Source organism: Trichosurus vulpecula, chromosome 2 (genome assembly GCF_011100635.1).
Source record: "Trichosurus vulpecula isolate mTriVul1 chromosome 2, mTriVul1.pri, whole genome shotgun sequence".
NCBI lineage: Eukaryota > Metazoa > Chordata > Mammalia > Diprotodontia > Phalangeridae > Trichosurus > Trichosurus vulpecula.
In genome coordinates, this window is record NC_050574.1 from 39,321,956 (window position 1) to 39,334,834 (window position 12,879).

Below are 12,879 nucleotides of genomic sequence, written 5' to 3' on the forward strand. Positions count from 1 at the left end.
AGCAGGTTTGAAGTGATCATGCCTGGTGTGGGTACTTTGTCAAATGGAGATTCTAGGGAGGAATATACTATGAGAGCAAGATCCAGGCCATAGTGGTCAGGGTACACTGTTACTGTGAGAAAGATATTGGCAGAAGAAGTGAAGTAGTCCTGAAAGTTCTGGGATGAGCCAAATTTGTAATGACCAATCCCTTTATGTTTTCTTGACCTCTTCCAAAACCAAGGGGACCACTTCCCTCAGATCAGTATTTCAATCCTTTCTGAATGGAAGAAAAGGTAGTACTTCCAGGTGGATCATCTCCTAATCCATTCATAAATGAGGAGTATGGTGATTTGTTTTTAATTTAAAAAAAATTTCTTTATTTTTTAAAGCTCAACTTTCAAATATTTTTTAGTTCTAAATTCTCTCCATTTCCCAGCCCTATTTTCAAAATCCCCTCCAGCATTTTTCATTTTCCTTTTCTGCCATCTTAACCAATTCTGCTAAGTGTGAAGTGGTACTTCAGAGTTGTTTTAATATGGATCGCTCTAGTTATTAGTGATTTAGAGAATATAGAGTTTAATATAGACTATTGATAGCTGGTATTTCTTCCTCTGAAAACTACCTATCAATATCATTTAGCCATTTATAAATAGGTGAATGACTTTTATTCTTGTCAATTTTACTCAGTTCCTTATATATTTTAGAAGTGGGATCTTTATCCAGGTAACTTGCTGCAAAGATTTTCCCCCAGTTTCTTATTTTTCTTCAAATATTTGCTGCATTGCTTGTGTTAGTGTAAAAACTTAAATTGCATATGATCAGAATTATCCATTTTACCTCCTATGAACCTCTGTATGTCACATTTGATAAAGAACTCTTCTCCTATCTATACATCTGACAAGTAATTTCTTATCTATTCCCCTAACTTGTTTATAATATTCTTTGTGTCTAAATCATGTCCTCATTTTGAGCTTATCTTGTATTGTGTGAGATGTTGGTCTATACCTCATTTCTGCCAGACTACTTTACAGTTTTACTCACAGCTTTTGTCAAATAGTGAGTTCTTGCCCCCAAATCTGAGATCTTTGGGTTTATTAAAGTCTAGGTTCTAGCTTCATTTGCTTCTCTGTGCTGTATACCTAATCTGTTCCACTGATCAACCTTTCCATGTATTATCCACTATCAGCTTCTTTGGATGATTACATCTTCATGATATAGCTTGAGATCTGGTACTGCTAGGCCCCTCCTTTCTCATGTTTCTTTCATCGATTCCCTAATATTCTTGTGCAGTTGTTCCTCCATCTCTACAAAGTAATTCTTTGGTAGTATGATCGGTATGGCACTGAATAAGTAAACTAATTTAGGTAGTGTTGTCATATTTGTTATGTTGGCTGAGGTTAACCATGAATGATTAATATTTCTCTAATTAAAGAAGTCTTTGTTTGGGTGAATTTTTTTTTAATCCACTCACATAGCTTCTCTGTGTGTCTTAGCGGGTAAACTCTCAATTATTTTATACTACTTATAGTGATTTTAAGAATTTCTTCTTTTCTCTCTTCCCATTGGATTTTATTTGTAATATACAGAAATGCTAATCATTTCTATGTATTTATTTTATATCCTGTAACTTTGATGATGGTTTTCATTGTGTCAATTAGACTTTTAGTAAATTCTCTAGGATTCTCTAGGCAAAGCATGTTGCCATAAAAACTTGCAACAAAGAGAAACTTATGCACAGGATTCTTAGTATGATCAATTTATTAGCAAGGTTAGCAGTTGACAATAAATGGGATCCAAGGCTCCTCAGTAGCCAAAGATAAAACTGACAAGCAGAACAATTTTTTTAGAGCATTCGCACAGTTATGATTCTTAAACATAGACATATATCACTTCTGATTGGTTGGTACCCTCTTACATAAATTCCTCACCAGATGCCCTAACATTCACGGACTAACATCCTCTGGAATGTCCCAGGGAGGGTAGGCAAACATCGTATGACCAGATTGACTCACATGCCCTAGAAAGTGCTATGGTTGACAATTTCCAGAGCGGGGGATAGGAGGCTTGTGGTTTACATGCTAGTACTTAAGGATGGGTTTAGAATCTTTGTGATGGGAAAGCATTGAGAAAAGGAGAACAAGGAATGAGGCACCTGGAGTTGTTTTCCTCTGTTGCTAATGTTGTCAAGCAGCAAGCAGGATATGAGTGGCAAGCTACAAGCATGGAGTAGGCAACTGAAGCTACAGGTTTAAGAGCTCAAACTCACACAATGAGGGGTCCCAACCAATACATAGCAGACTGATTAAACCTAATGAAATAGAGTGGAAGTTACAGTAACAGCAATATTGTTTTAAGGATGACTTTGAGTGACTAAGTAATTTTGACTATTAGAATATACAAAGAAAGATGCTATCTGCATCCAGAGAAAGATAAATAGAAGTATGTATAGAATAATTTTACTTATATATATGTATATACATATACATACATACCTATCTGTGTCTAATGATAGGCATATCTAGAGCAAGGGGCAGTAAAGAAAATAAGGGGGAAAAAGAAATTTATGTGATAACTTTGTTGTATATTTAGAGGGAATAGCAATTTGCACATGGCAGATTTGTAGTTATCTTTTTTTTTAGCACTGTGTTATGGAAATGCTTGTTTGTTCCATGAATTGAAAATAAAATAATTTTTTTTAAAATACAATGGAAATCTTAATACTTGATCAGCTCACCATACACTAATCAAGCAGTACTAATGATCGATCCATTTTCAATCCCACAACTATATCATCTGCAAAAAGTGACAGTTTTTCTTTCTCATTGACTATGCTTATTCCTTCAGTTTTTAATTTTATTGCTATAGCTAGCATTTCCAGTACGCTGTTGAATAATACAGAAATAATCATCTGGTTTTTGTTTTTGTTATTGAAGCGGTCAGTTAAACTCAGTAGTTTCGCAATTTTCATCCAGTCCTGTGTTCCTGGTAGAAATTCACTTTTATCACAGTGTATATCTTTGGGATATGCTGTTGTAGCCTCCTTGGCAGTATTTCATTTAAAATGTTTGCATTAATATTCATTAGGAAAATTGTTCTATAGTTTTTTTCACCTCTATTTTGACTGTCTCTAGTTTCAGTATCAAGACCATATTTGCGTCATAAAAGGAATTTGATAAGGCTTTTGCTTTACCTATTTTTGCAAACAGTTTAAATATTTGGTAGAATTCCCCTGTCAATCCATCTGCTCCTGAGGTTTGTTTCCTTAGAGAGGAATGATTTAAATAAAATAATAAATAATATTTGTTCAAGGATTAGCTCCTACCCTTAAAGTATTATCCTAAGAAAGGCCTTTTTTCTTGGCTTTCTAAATACTTTCAAATAGAGGAAAGACTGGAAATAGTTGTCAAACTAGAGAAAATATTATTTTTAAGTATTTTTAAAGAACATTTTTCAGAAAAAGAAATCAAAGCTATCTATAGTCATATGAAAAAATGCTCTAAATCACTATTGATTAGACAAATGCAAATTAAAACAACTCTGAGGTATCACCTCACATTTATCAGATTGGCTACTATGACAGAAAAGGAAAATGATAAATGTTGGTGGGGATGTGGGAAAACTGGGACACTAATGCCTTGTTGGTGGAGTTGTGAACTGATCCAAGCATTCTGGAGAGCAATTTGGAACTATGCCCAAAGTGTTACAAAACTATGCATATTATTTGATCCAGCAATGACACTTACTAGGTCTGTAACCTAAAGATATTTTAAAAGGGGAGAGGGGGAGGACCTATACAAACAAAAATATTTATAACAGCTCTTTTCTGTGGCAAAGAATTGGAAATTGAGGGGATGCCCATCAATTGGGGAATGGCTGAACAAGTTGTGGTATATGATTTAATGGGACATTATCGTGCTATAAGAAACAACAAGGGGCCACTATGTGGTGCAGTGAGTAGAGCACCGGCCCTGGAATCAGGAGGACCTGAATTCAAATCCAGCCTCAGACACTTGACACTTACTAGCTGTGTGACCTTGGGCAAGTCACTTAACCCCAATTGCCCTGCCTTCCCTCCCTCAAAAAGAAAAAAAGAAATGACAAGCAGGATGATTTTAGAAAAACCTGGAAACACTTACATGAACTGATGCTGAGTGAAGTGAGCAGAAACAGGAGAACATTGTACAAAGTAACAGCAATATTCTATGACGACTTAGCTGTTTTCGGTAATACAATAATCCAAGACAATCCCAAAGGACTCATGATGAAAAATGCTATCCGCCTCCAGAGAAAGAACTGATGCCATCTGAACACTGACTAAAGTATACTATTTCTCTCTCTCTCTCTTTTTTCTTTCATTTTTAAAGTTTTCTTGCACAAAATGACTAATATAGAAATATTTTACATGTTCCCACATGTACAACCTATTCAGATTGCTTACCATATCAATAAGGGGAGAGGGGACAGAAGGAGGTATAGAATTTGGAACTCAAAACTTAAAACAATGAAAGTTAAAAATTGTTTTTACATGTAAATGGGAAAAATAGAATAACATTTTAAGATTTCCACCAGGTGATACCTTGCTATGGGCCCCACTTTCAGTTGCTTTGCTCCATCCCCAGTTTCCTTTCTCAAAGTTCAGAGCAATGAGGATGTTTGTACTCTATATTGTGTGTATTCCAGACATCTTTCAGAAGGAAAACCAAAGAGGCAATTTCAGAAGAGAACATTCTTGAAGAAGAGTCATCCCATAGAGTGAAAATGGAAATATTTTACAACGCTGATCATTGCTCCTCTATTTCTGGGGAATATTGAGAAAGAGGATTCCAGAAAAAGAGTTGGGAGCTAAAGCAGGAGGGAGATAGGAAAAAAAAAATAACCAAATACCAGAAGTTTCAAATTGGAGATGAAATTTATAACTATTCGGAATGTGGGAAAGCCTTAAGTCAATGTTCAAACATTTCTAAACATCACAATATAGATTCTATCATTAAGTCTTCTAAATGCAATAAGTGTGGGAAAACCTTCATTGAGAATTCAACTCTTATTTTATATGTGATGATACATTTGGAGAGAAGCTTTATAAATGTATTCAGTGTGGCAAAGCCTTTACTCAAAGCTCTATCCTTATTTAGCACCAGAGAATTCAAACCAAAAAAGCCTTATACACGTGATAAATGGGAAAAAGTCTTCAGGCAGATCTCAAATCTTGTTGTATATCAGAAGATTTATATTAGAGAGACTTAAACATAGACAATGGGGGAAAGCTTTCATTCGGAGCTCAATGCTTATGAGTTATAAGACGAGTCACACTGGAGAAAAGCCTTATGTATGTAGTAAGTGAGAAAGTCTTCCTTCAGAGGTCCAACCCAGTTGTATATCAGAAGATCAATAGGAGAGAAACATGTAGTGAATATGGGAAGTTTTTCTCATGGTATTAGCCATAAGAAGATCCATACAGGAGAGTAGCCTTTTCAATGGGAAAGATTTCTGTGGTAGTTCAAACTGCATATAACATCAGAAATGGAAGAGTGAGAAAGCATTTATTAAGAGCTTACTATGCACCAAATGCTGTTTTGGTGTGTCTTCATCTTTCCCAACTACCCCCACTTTATATTGCCCTCCCACTTGGAATGTAATTCAATTCAGTAAACATTTAAGCACTTACTATGTGCCTAGCACTGCCCTGCCCTCAAGAAGCTTGAAGTCTAATGGGACAACATGCAAACAAATATATACAAAGTAAGCTAAATATAGAATAAATAGGAACTAATGAACAAAGAGGAGGTGATAGAATTAAGACGGGTTGAGGAAGGCTTCTTATAAAAAGTGGGATTTTAGTTGGAACTTAGAGGAAGCCAGGGAGGACAGTAGTCAGAGAGAAGGAGGGAGAGCATTGCAGGCATGGGGGACAGCCAGAGACATTGCCCAGAGTCAAGAGATGGATTGTCTTGTACATGCAACAGTCAGGAGGCCAGTGTCACTGGATCAAAGAGTATGTATTGGGGAATAAGGCATAAAAAGACTGGAAGGTACGAGGGGCTAGGTTATGAAAGGCTTTGAAAACCAAACACAGTGTTTTGTATTTGATTCTAGAGGCAATAGAAAGCCACTGGAGTTTATTGAGTTGGGGGAGGGGAGGTGACATGATGGGACCTGCATTTTAGGAAAAGCACTTTAATGGCTGAATGAAGAATGGATTGCAGATGCCAGAGGCAGGCAGACCCAGCAGATATCAAGGCATGAGGTGATGAGGATCTGTAGTAGAGTGGTGGCAATGTCAGAGGAGAGAAAGTAATATATTCAGGAAATGTTGCAAAGGTGAAGCCAACAAGCCTTGGCAAAAGCTTGACCATAGGTGGGGTAAGAGATAGTCAGGAATCCAGAAAGACTCCTAGGTTTCAAGCCTGAGGAATTGAGAGAATGGTGTTAACCTTTGCAGTAATAGGAAAGGTAGGGGGAGGAAGGTTTAGGGGAAAAGATAATGAGTTATGGAAGTCATAGAGATGTTAGTGAATCCTGTATAAGCCAGGGAGATCACCAGTAGAAAGGGGAGACAAATGAGAGAAAAGGACCTAGGACAGCAGCTGGGGAAAACATGTTTTTAGGGTAGGCATAGATGAAGATCCAGTAAATAAAAGTGAGATGTCAGACTAGAAGGAGCAGAATTAGGAGGGAATCTTCTTTTTTTTTTTTTTTGCAGGGGGGAAGGCAGGGCAATTGGGGTTGAGTGACTTGCCCAAGGTCACACAGCTAGTAAATGCGTCAAGTGTCTGAGGCCAGATTTGAACTCAGGTACTCCTGACTCCAGGGCCTGTGCTCTACTCACTGTGCCACCTAGCTGCCCCAGGAAGGAATCTTGTAAAGGAACTGGAGATAGAAAAGAGCATGTATGTTGGAGAGGCTGTTCAACATTGCAATATTTATAAAGCTGTCCAGGAAGATGAAACCTGGGAAAACAATTAAAGTTTATCAAAACAGAGATGGAAGCCAGATTTCGAGTGGCTAGGAGGTGAGAAACTCAGCGCAATGAATGCAGAGTGTAACTACTTTGTATGTATTTTCATTTAAGTTTATGCTTTCTATATTTGTAGATATGATCATTGCCTCCTGCATGTGATGGTAAACTTCTTCAGAGTAGGGATTTTTTGATTCTTTGAATTGCATCTCAGCACCCTGCACAGTGCCTGTTCATAATCATCACTTAATAAATGCTTATTGTTTGATTGGTCAATTGACCTTCTTAGAGATATGAAAGGGAAAAGCTTAAGCAGGTAGTTTGGACATGGGAAGGATCTTTAAGGATGTGGGAGACCTGAGGGTATTTGAATATAGCAGGGAAGGAAAGTCTGAGACAATGAGTAAGGGAAAATTGAGGTTAACATCAGACAAATGTGTCTCCCAAGCAAATACCCCATGGGAATTTGTACCCTAGTAGTTCTGCCCTTCATACTCAATCATTTCCAGTCATTCTTCAGGATCATTATCTCTTTACTGGACTTTGAATTCAGCAAAGATTTTCCAACCTTTCCCAGGAAAGACAATCTGGAAATACTCAAACACCTATGATCCTGGAACCTGCTCATTCCCAGAAAAAAAAAATGTCCAAAGGAGATGATGGAAGTAATCCAACTGTGGAGCTTGCCAAGGCATGATCCAGCAACATAATAAGAGTACAAAGAGCATAGAATATAGTGTAGAAATCACCTGGCTAACTAAGGTGTTAGGCAAGAGGGGAGAAAGGAGACAAAACAGCGGTGATGTCCTGGGAATGATGTAATCATGTCACAGTGAAGACAAAGAACAGGGTTAGAGGTCACAGAGAGAAAGAATGCTAAAGGCATTTTGCAGTTCACATACATGGATGATAGCAAACTCTTTGGTATGACTATCTCTATGCATAGCTGAGGCGAAATGGAGGTCATGGGAATTAACTATATTGAGGAAGTAGAAATTTGGATTGCTTGAAGGACTATCAAGATATCTGAAATCTCTAGTATAATCATGGAAATTTGGGTAAAGGGAAAGATTGTAATAAGCACTAAACTTACTGAAGAAGGAAGGAGACAATGTCCTGGGCTTGGGGAGATAATAGCTCCCAGAGGCTTGACTGAGTGATCAATTGGGATTGAATGAGCCTCAAAGGCAAACAGATTGCTGAATGAAAGTGGTGCTGGGGGTGGGATACAATAACTCTTCTGACTCCCCCACTATCATCAGTCAGTTGGAGTTTCTGAGTGAAAGTACAACCAGTGTTGGAAAAGGGTACCAGGGCATGATATGTCCCCAGAGGGAGCTGGATCTCAGGATAAGGAAGTCTCAAAAGCCAGTCCCAAGTGATCACTGGCAAATGCCTTATTCCAATATGAGGTTGGTGTGGCACTGGCCCCTAAAGCTCTAGGTAGAATTCACACTCAAACCCTCCAGAGGAATTCCTAGAACTAATATTAAGTACCTTCTAGGGATAGGTCCTTGGGCTTCAAGGAGCTTCCCTGTGTAGTTGGCATTAGATCTCAGTGCAGATAAATTCATTCATAAAATGTAAATTCGCCCTGAAGGAGACTCGTCAGCATTGCCTGGCCCCCTGAGATTATTCACTGGGTTTCTCAAGCTGGTGAATCTAAGCTCTCCTCTTGGACAGCTGCCCTCTAGTCCCAGGTAGCTGTAGTATGCAAAGATCCCTGGTAGCCTGGTAATTTCTCCCCAGATTTCCTAGTGTCTCATTTTCTGCTTTGCTCAGTTCAGAACACAGAGTTTAAAATATCACCTACTACACCCCTCCCCATGAACCCCTTTATAACTTTTTTGAGGAATCTATTTGGGCACCAGAATTCTGTCATTAATTTTCACCATTCTTCTTTTCTCTTCACCCTTCTCCCCCAAACAGTGTACTCTTATGTTCCTTTCCCATTCTTCATTTAAGAAAATGTTTCAGGAAAACAGAAAATAGTGCTTCTCCCAGGCCCTCTGTGTAATTAGATTCTCCCTAGGATGTGTGATGGCAGAGCTCTGAAAGGATTCATATAATCATCTACCCATAGAGAATGCAAAAATTTCATCCATGTTTCATGATTTCATATTTACCTGCCCTTAGGTAACATATGCCTCCCCTTGGTCTTCTGAATATTAATTTTTTAAATGTAATTTACAGTTCCAAACTCTCTCCTTTATTCAAAATGTTCCCCCATTCGTTGAGAAGGTAATATGATACCCATTATACATGTGTAATCATGCAAAACAAGTACTCATATTAGCACCATTGCCAAAAAAAGCAGGAAAAATAAAGTGGAAAATATACTTCAATCTGTACTCATCAGTTCTCTCTCCGAAAGTGGTTAGCTTTTTCATAATGAGTCTTTTGACATTGATGTGCATTCTTGTATTGATTAGAGTAGTAAAGTCTTTCAGAGTTGATTACAGTCAGAGTTGTTAGAATATTGTTATTAGATGCAATATTCTTCTGGTTATGCTTCACTTCATACCATTTCATATAAGTCTTCCCAGATTTTTCTGAAACAAGCTCCTTTATCATCTTATAGCACAATAATATTCCATAATAATTATATACCACAACCTGTTCAACCACTTCCTGATTCATGGGCATCCTTTTAACTTCTACTTCCTTGCCACCACAAAAAGAGCCATGACAAATATTTTTGTAATTTTAATTTTTTTGGAAATTGTAGTGTTCTAAATTTCACAACCATACTACACTAATAGGCTATTGAAGGCATCCTTGACCAAGAATGCCTCATACAGTGTTCTCAGTAAATAAATACCCAATTTTTGTCATTAGACTACCAAGAGGTCCAAGCATCGACAGCTCTAATAGGAACATCTTCTCTTATAACTTGTATACCAAGGACAGCTCCATAATAGGCTACCATAAACAATAAAAGTTTTTTCATTATTCCATCTCTGATATTACATATGGTTTTATCTGCCATAGGAGGCGTTCCCAAACTGATTACATTTAAAAAGGCTATTTTTGAGGATGAATCTTCTCATGTTTAAAAGCATAAGAAAGCCTTCCCATATTAATTATAAAGCTTCTATCTCTCCAATATGAAATACATAATGCATTTAAGGGCTGAACTCAGAATGAAGGTTTTCATTATACTGATAAGATCTGTACCCAGTGGGAATCTTCTGGTGAAAAATAAGGCATAAATGTTGAGTAGATTCTTGCCCACATCTTATACATTCCTACATTCTCTCCATCATGTTTCCTTTTGTGTAAAATCAGTAGTAACTTTCTCATAAAAGCTATTCCTTATTCATGATTTTTATAAGACTTCAGTCTACTATGTGTCTTCTAATGTCAGATCATGTTAAATTTGAGACTAAAGACTATTCCACAATCATTACATTTATTTTCTGTTTATTTTTTAAATTTATTATTTATATATCTTTATCTTTTAATTTTGAGTTCCATATTCTCTCCCTCCCTACTTGCCCCTGCCCTGCCCACTGAGAAGGCAAGCAATATGGTATAATTACACATGTGAAATCATGCAAAAAATATTTCCAAATTAGCCAGATTGAACAAAAAGGCAAGAAAAATAAAGTGAGAAAATTATACTTCAATTTGCACTCAGGATTCATCAGTTCTTTCTCTGGAGGCAGATAGCATTTTTCATCATGAATCCTTTAGAATTTTCTTGGATCATTGCATTGATCAGAGTAGCTAAATTTTTCATGGTTGATCATCATTACAACAGCACTGCTATTGTGCAAAAGGTTCTCCTGGTTCTGCTCACTTTACTTTGTATCATTTCATGTAAGTTGTTTTTATAGCACAATAGTACCCCCATCATAATCATATGCCACAACTTGTTCAGCTATTCCCCAATTAAAAGGCATTTCCTCAATTTCCAGTTCTTTGCCATCACAAAAAGAACTACCACAAATAGTTTTGTACATATAGGTCCTTTTCCTTTTATCTCTTTGGATTACAAACCTAATAGTGGTATTGCTGGGTCAAAGGGTATATGCAGTTTTATTAGCTCTTTGGGCATAGTTCCAAATCACTTTCTAGAATGGTTGGACCAGTTTACAACTCCACCAATAGTTCGTTAGCATAACTATTTTTTCTCATCCCTTCCAGCATTTCTGATAGGTGTGAAGTAGTACCTCAGAGTTGTTTTAAGTTGTGTTTCTCCAATCCATAGTGATTTAGAGCATTTTTTCACATGACCATGAATACCTTCCATTTCTTCTGAAAACTGCCTGTTCATATCCTTTGACCATTTATCAACTGGGGAATGGATCTTATTTTTTATAAATTTGACTCAGTTCCCTATGTATTGGAGGGGAAAAGCCATCAGAGAAACTTGCTGTAAAAAAAAAATTACATTATTTCATTGTCTATGGTAACTTATGGCAAAATGTAGTTTCCCCGATTATGTCTTTTAATTAGATCTATGTTTGCTTTTGCTTTGTCTGAGATCATGATTGCTACCCCTGCCTTTTTTTTAACTTGACTGAAACATAGTGGATTCTCCTAATTTATTTCATCTCCTAATTTTAACTCTGGGTATGTCTTTATGTTTTAAGTGTGTCTTTCGTAAACAACATATTGTAGTATTCTGATTTCTAATCCATTTTGCTATTTGCTTCTGATTTATAGGTGAGCTCATCCCATTCAACAATTACTGTATATTTCTCTCCATCCTATTTTCTTCTGTTTATCTTTCACTCTCTCTTTTTATCCTGTTACTCCTCAAAAGCCTTTTTTGTTCTGACTGTTGCCTCCCTTAATCTGCCCTCCTTTTTGTTACCTCTCCTCTTTCTTTTACCCCCTTCCCTTCCTATTTTCCTGTTGGATAAAATAGGTTTATATATCCAACTGAGTGTGTGTGTGTGTGTGTGTGTGTGTGTGTGTGTGTGTGTTTTCCCTCTTTGAATTGATTCTGATGAGAGTGAGTTTCAAACATTGCCCACCCCAGCTATTTCCCCCTCCACTGTAAAAGCTCTTCTTTGCATGCCTCTATTATGTGAAATAATTTTCCCCATTCTACTTTTCCCTTCCCTTTCTCCCAGTGCATCCCTCTTTCTCATCTCTTTCTTTTTTAAATCATCCCAACATAATTGCCTCACATCCATTCCCTCTATCTATGTAGAATGCTTCTAACTGCCATAATAATAATAAAGTTCTTAGGAATTACCTATATCATCTTCCCATATAGGAATGTAAGCAGTTTAACTATTCTCTTATGATTTCTCTTTCATGTTTACCTTTTTGTGTTTTCCTTGAGTCTTGTGTTTGAATGTCAGACTTTCTACTCAGCTCTGTGCTTTTCATTAGGAATGCTTGAAAGTCCTCTATTTCATTAAATATCCATTTTCCCCCAAAAGTATTATACTTGGTTTTACTGAGTAGGTGATTCTTGGTTGTAGTCCTAGCTCCTTTCTCTCTGGAATGTCATATTCCAAGTCTTCTGTTCCTTTAATATGGAAGCTGCTAAATCTTCTTTGATCCTGACTATGACTTCATCATACTTGAATTGTTTCTTTCTGGATGCCTGCAGTATTTTCTCTTTGACCTGGGAGTTCTAGAATTCGACTATGATACCTAAGGAGTTTTCATTTTGGGATTTTTTTTTCAGGAGGTGATCAATGGATTCTTCCAATTTCTTTTTTATAAATGTAATTAGGGAAATGCATCTAAATGCATCTCTGCATCTAAGATACTGGGGCAGTTTTCCTGCATAACTTCTTGAAATATAACATCTAGGCCTTTTTCTTTGATCATGGCTTTCAAGTAGTCAATCTCTCTGCAATCTATTTAGTAGGTCAGTAGGTTTTCTGATGAAATATTTCATATTTTCTTCTCTTTTTTCATTCTTTTGACTTTATTTTAATGTTTCTTGATGTCTCACAGAGTCATTAGCTTCCATT

At 36.9% G+C, this 12,879-nt stretch overlaps 1 protein-coding gene across 3 annotated transcripts in view; it reads right to left on the reverse strand.

Moving 5' to 3' along the window:
- The window catches only part of LOC118839542 (zinc finger protein 260-like), a 31,655-nt gene that overhangs the window by 15,903 nt on the left and 2,873 nt on the right, over positions 1 to 12,879 (reverse strand). Inside the window, exon 2 of one of the 3 annotated variants that reach the window (XM_036747015.1) lies at positions 185 to 207. The exons of the other annotated variants lie outside the window; for them this stretch is intronic. Within the exon in view, the coding sequence (XP_036602910.1) occupies positions 185 to 207 (23 nt within the window). The remainder of the gene's footprint in view (positions 1 to 184; positions 208 to 12,879) is intronic. 3 annotated transcript variants of the gene reach the window in all.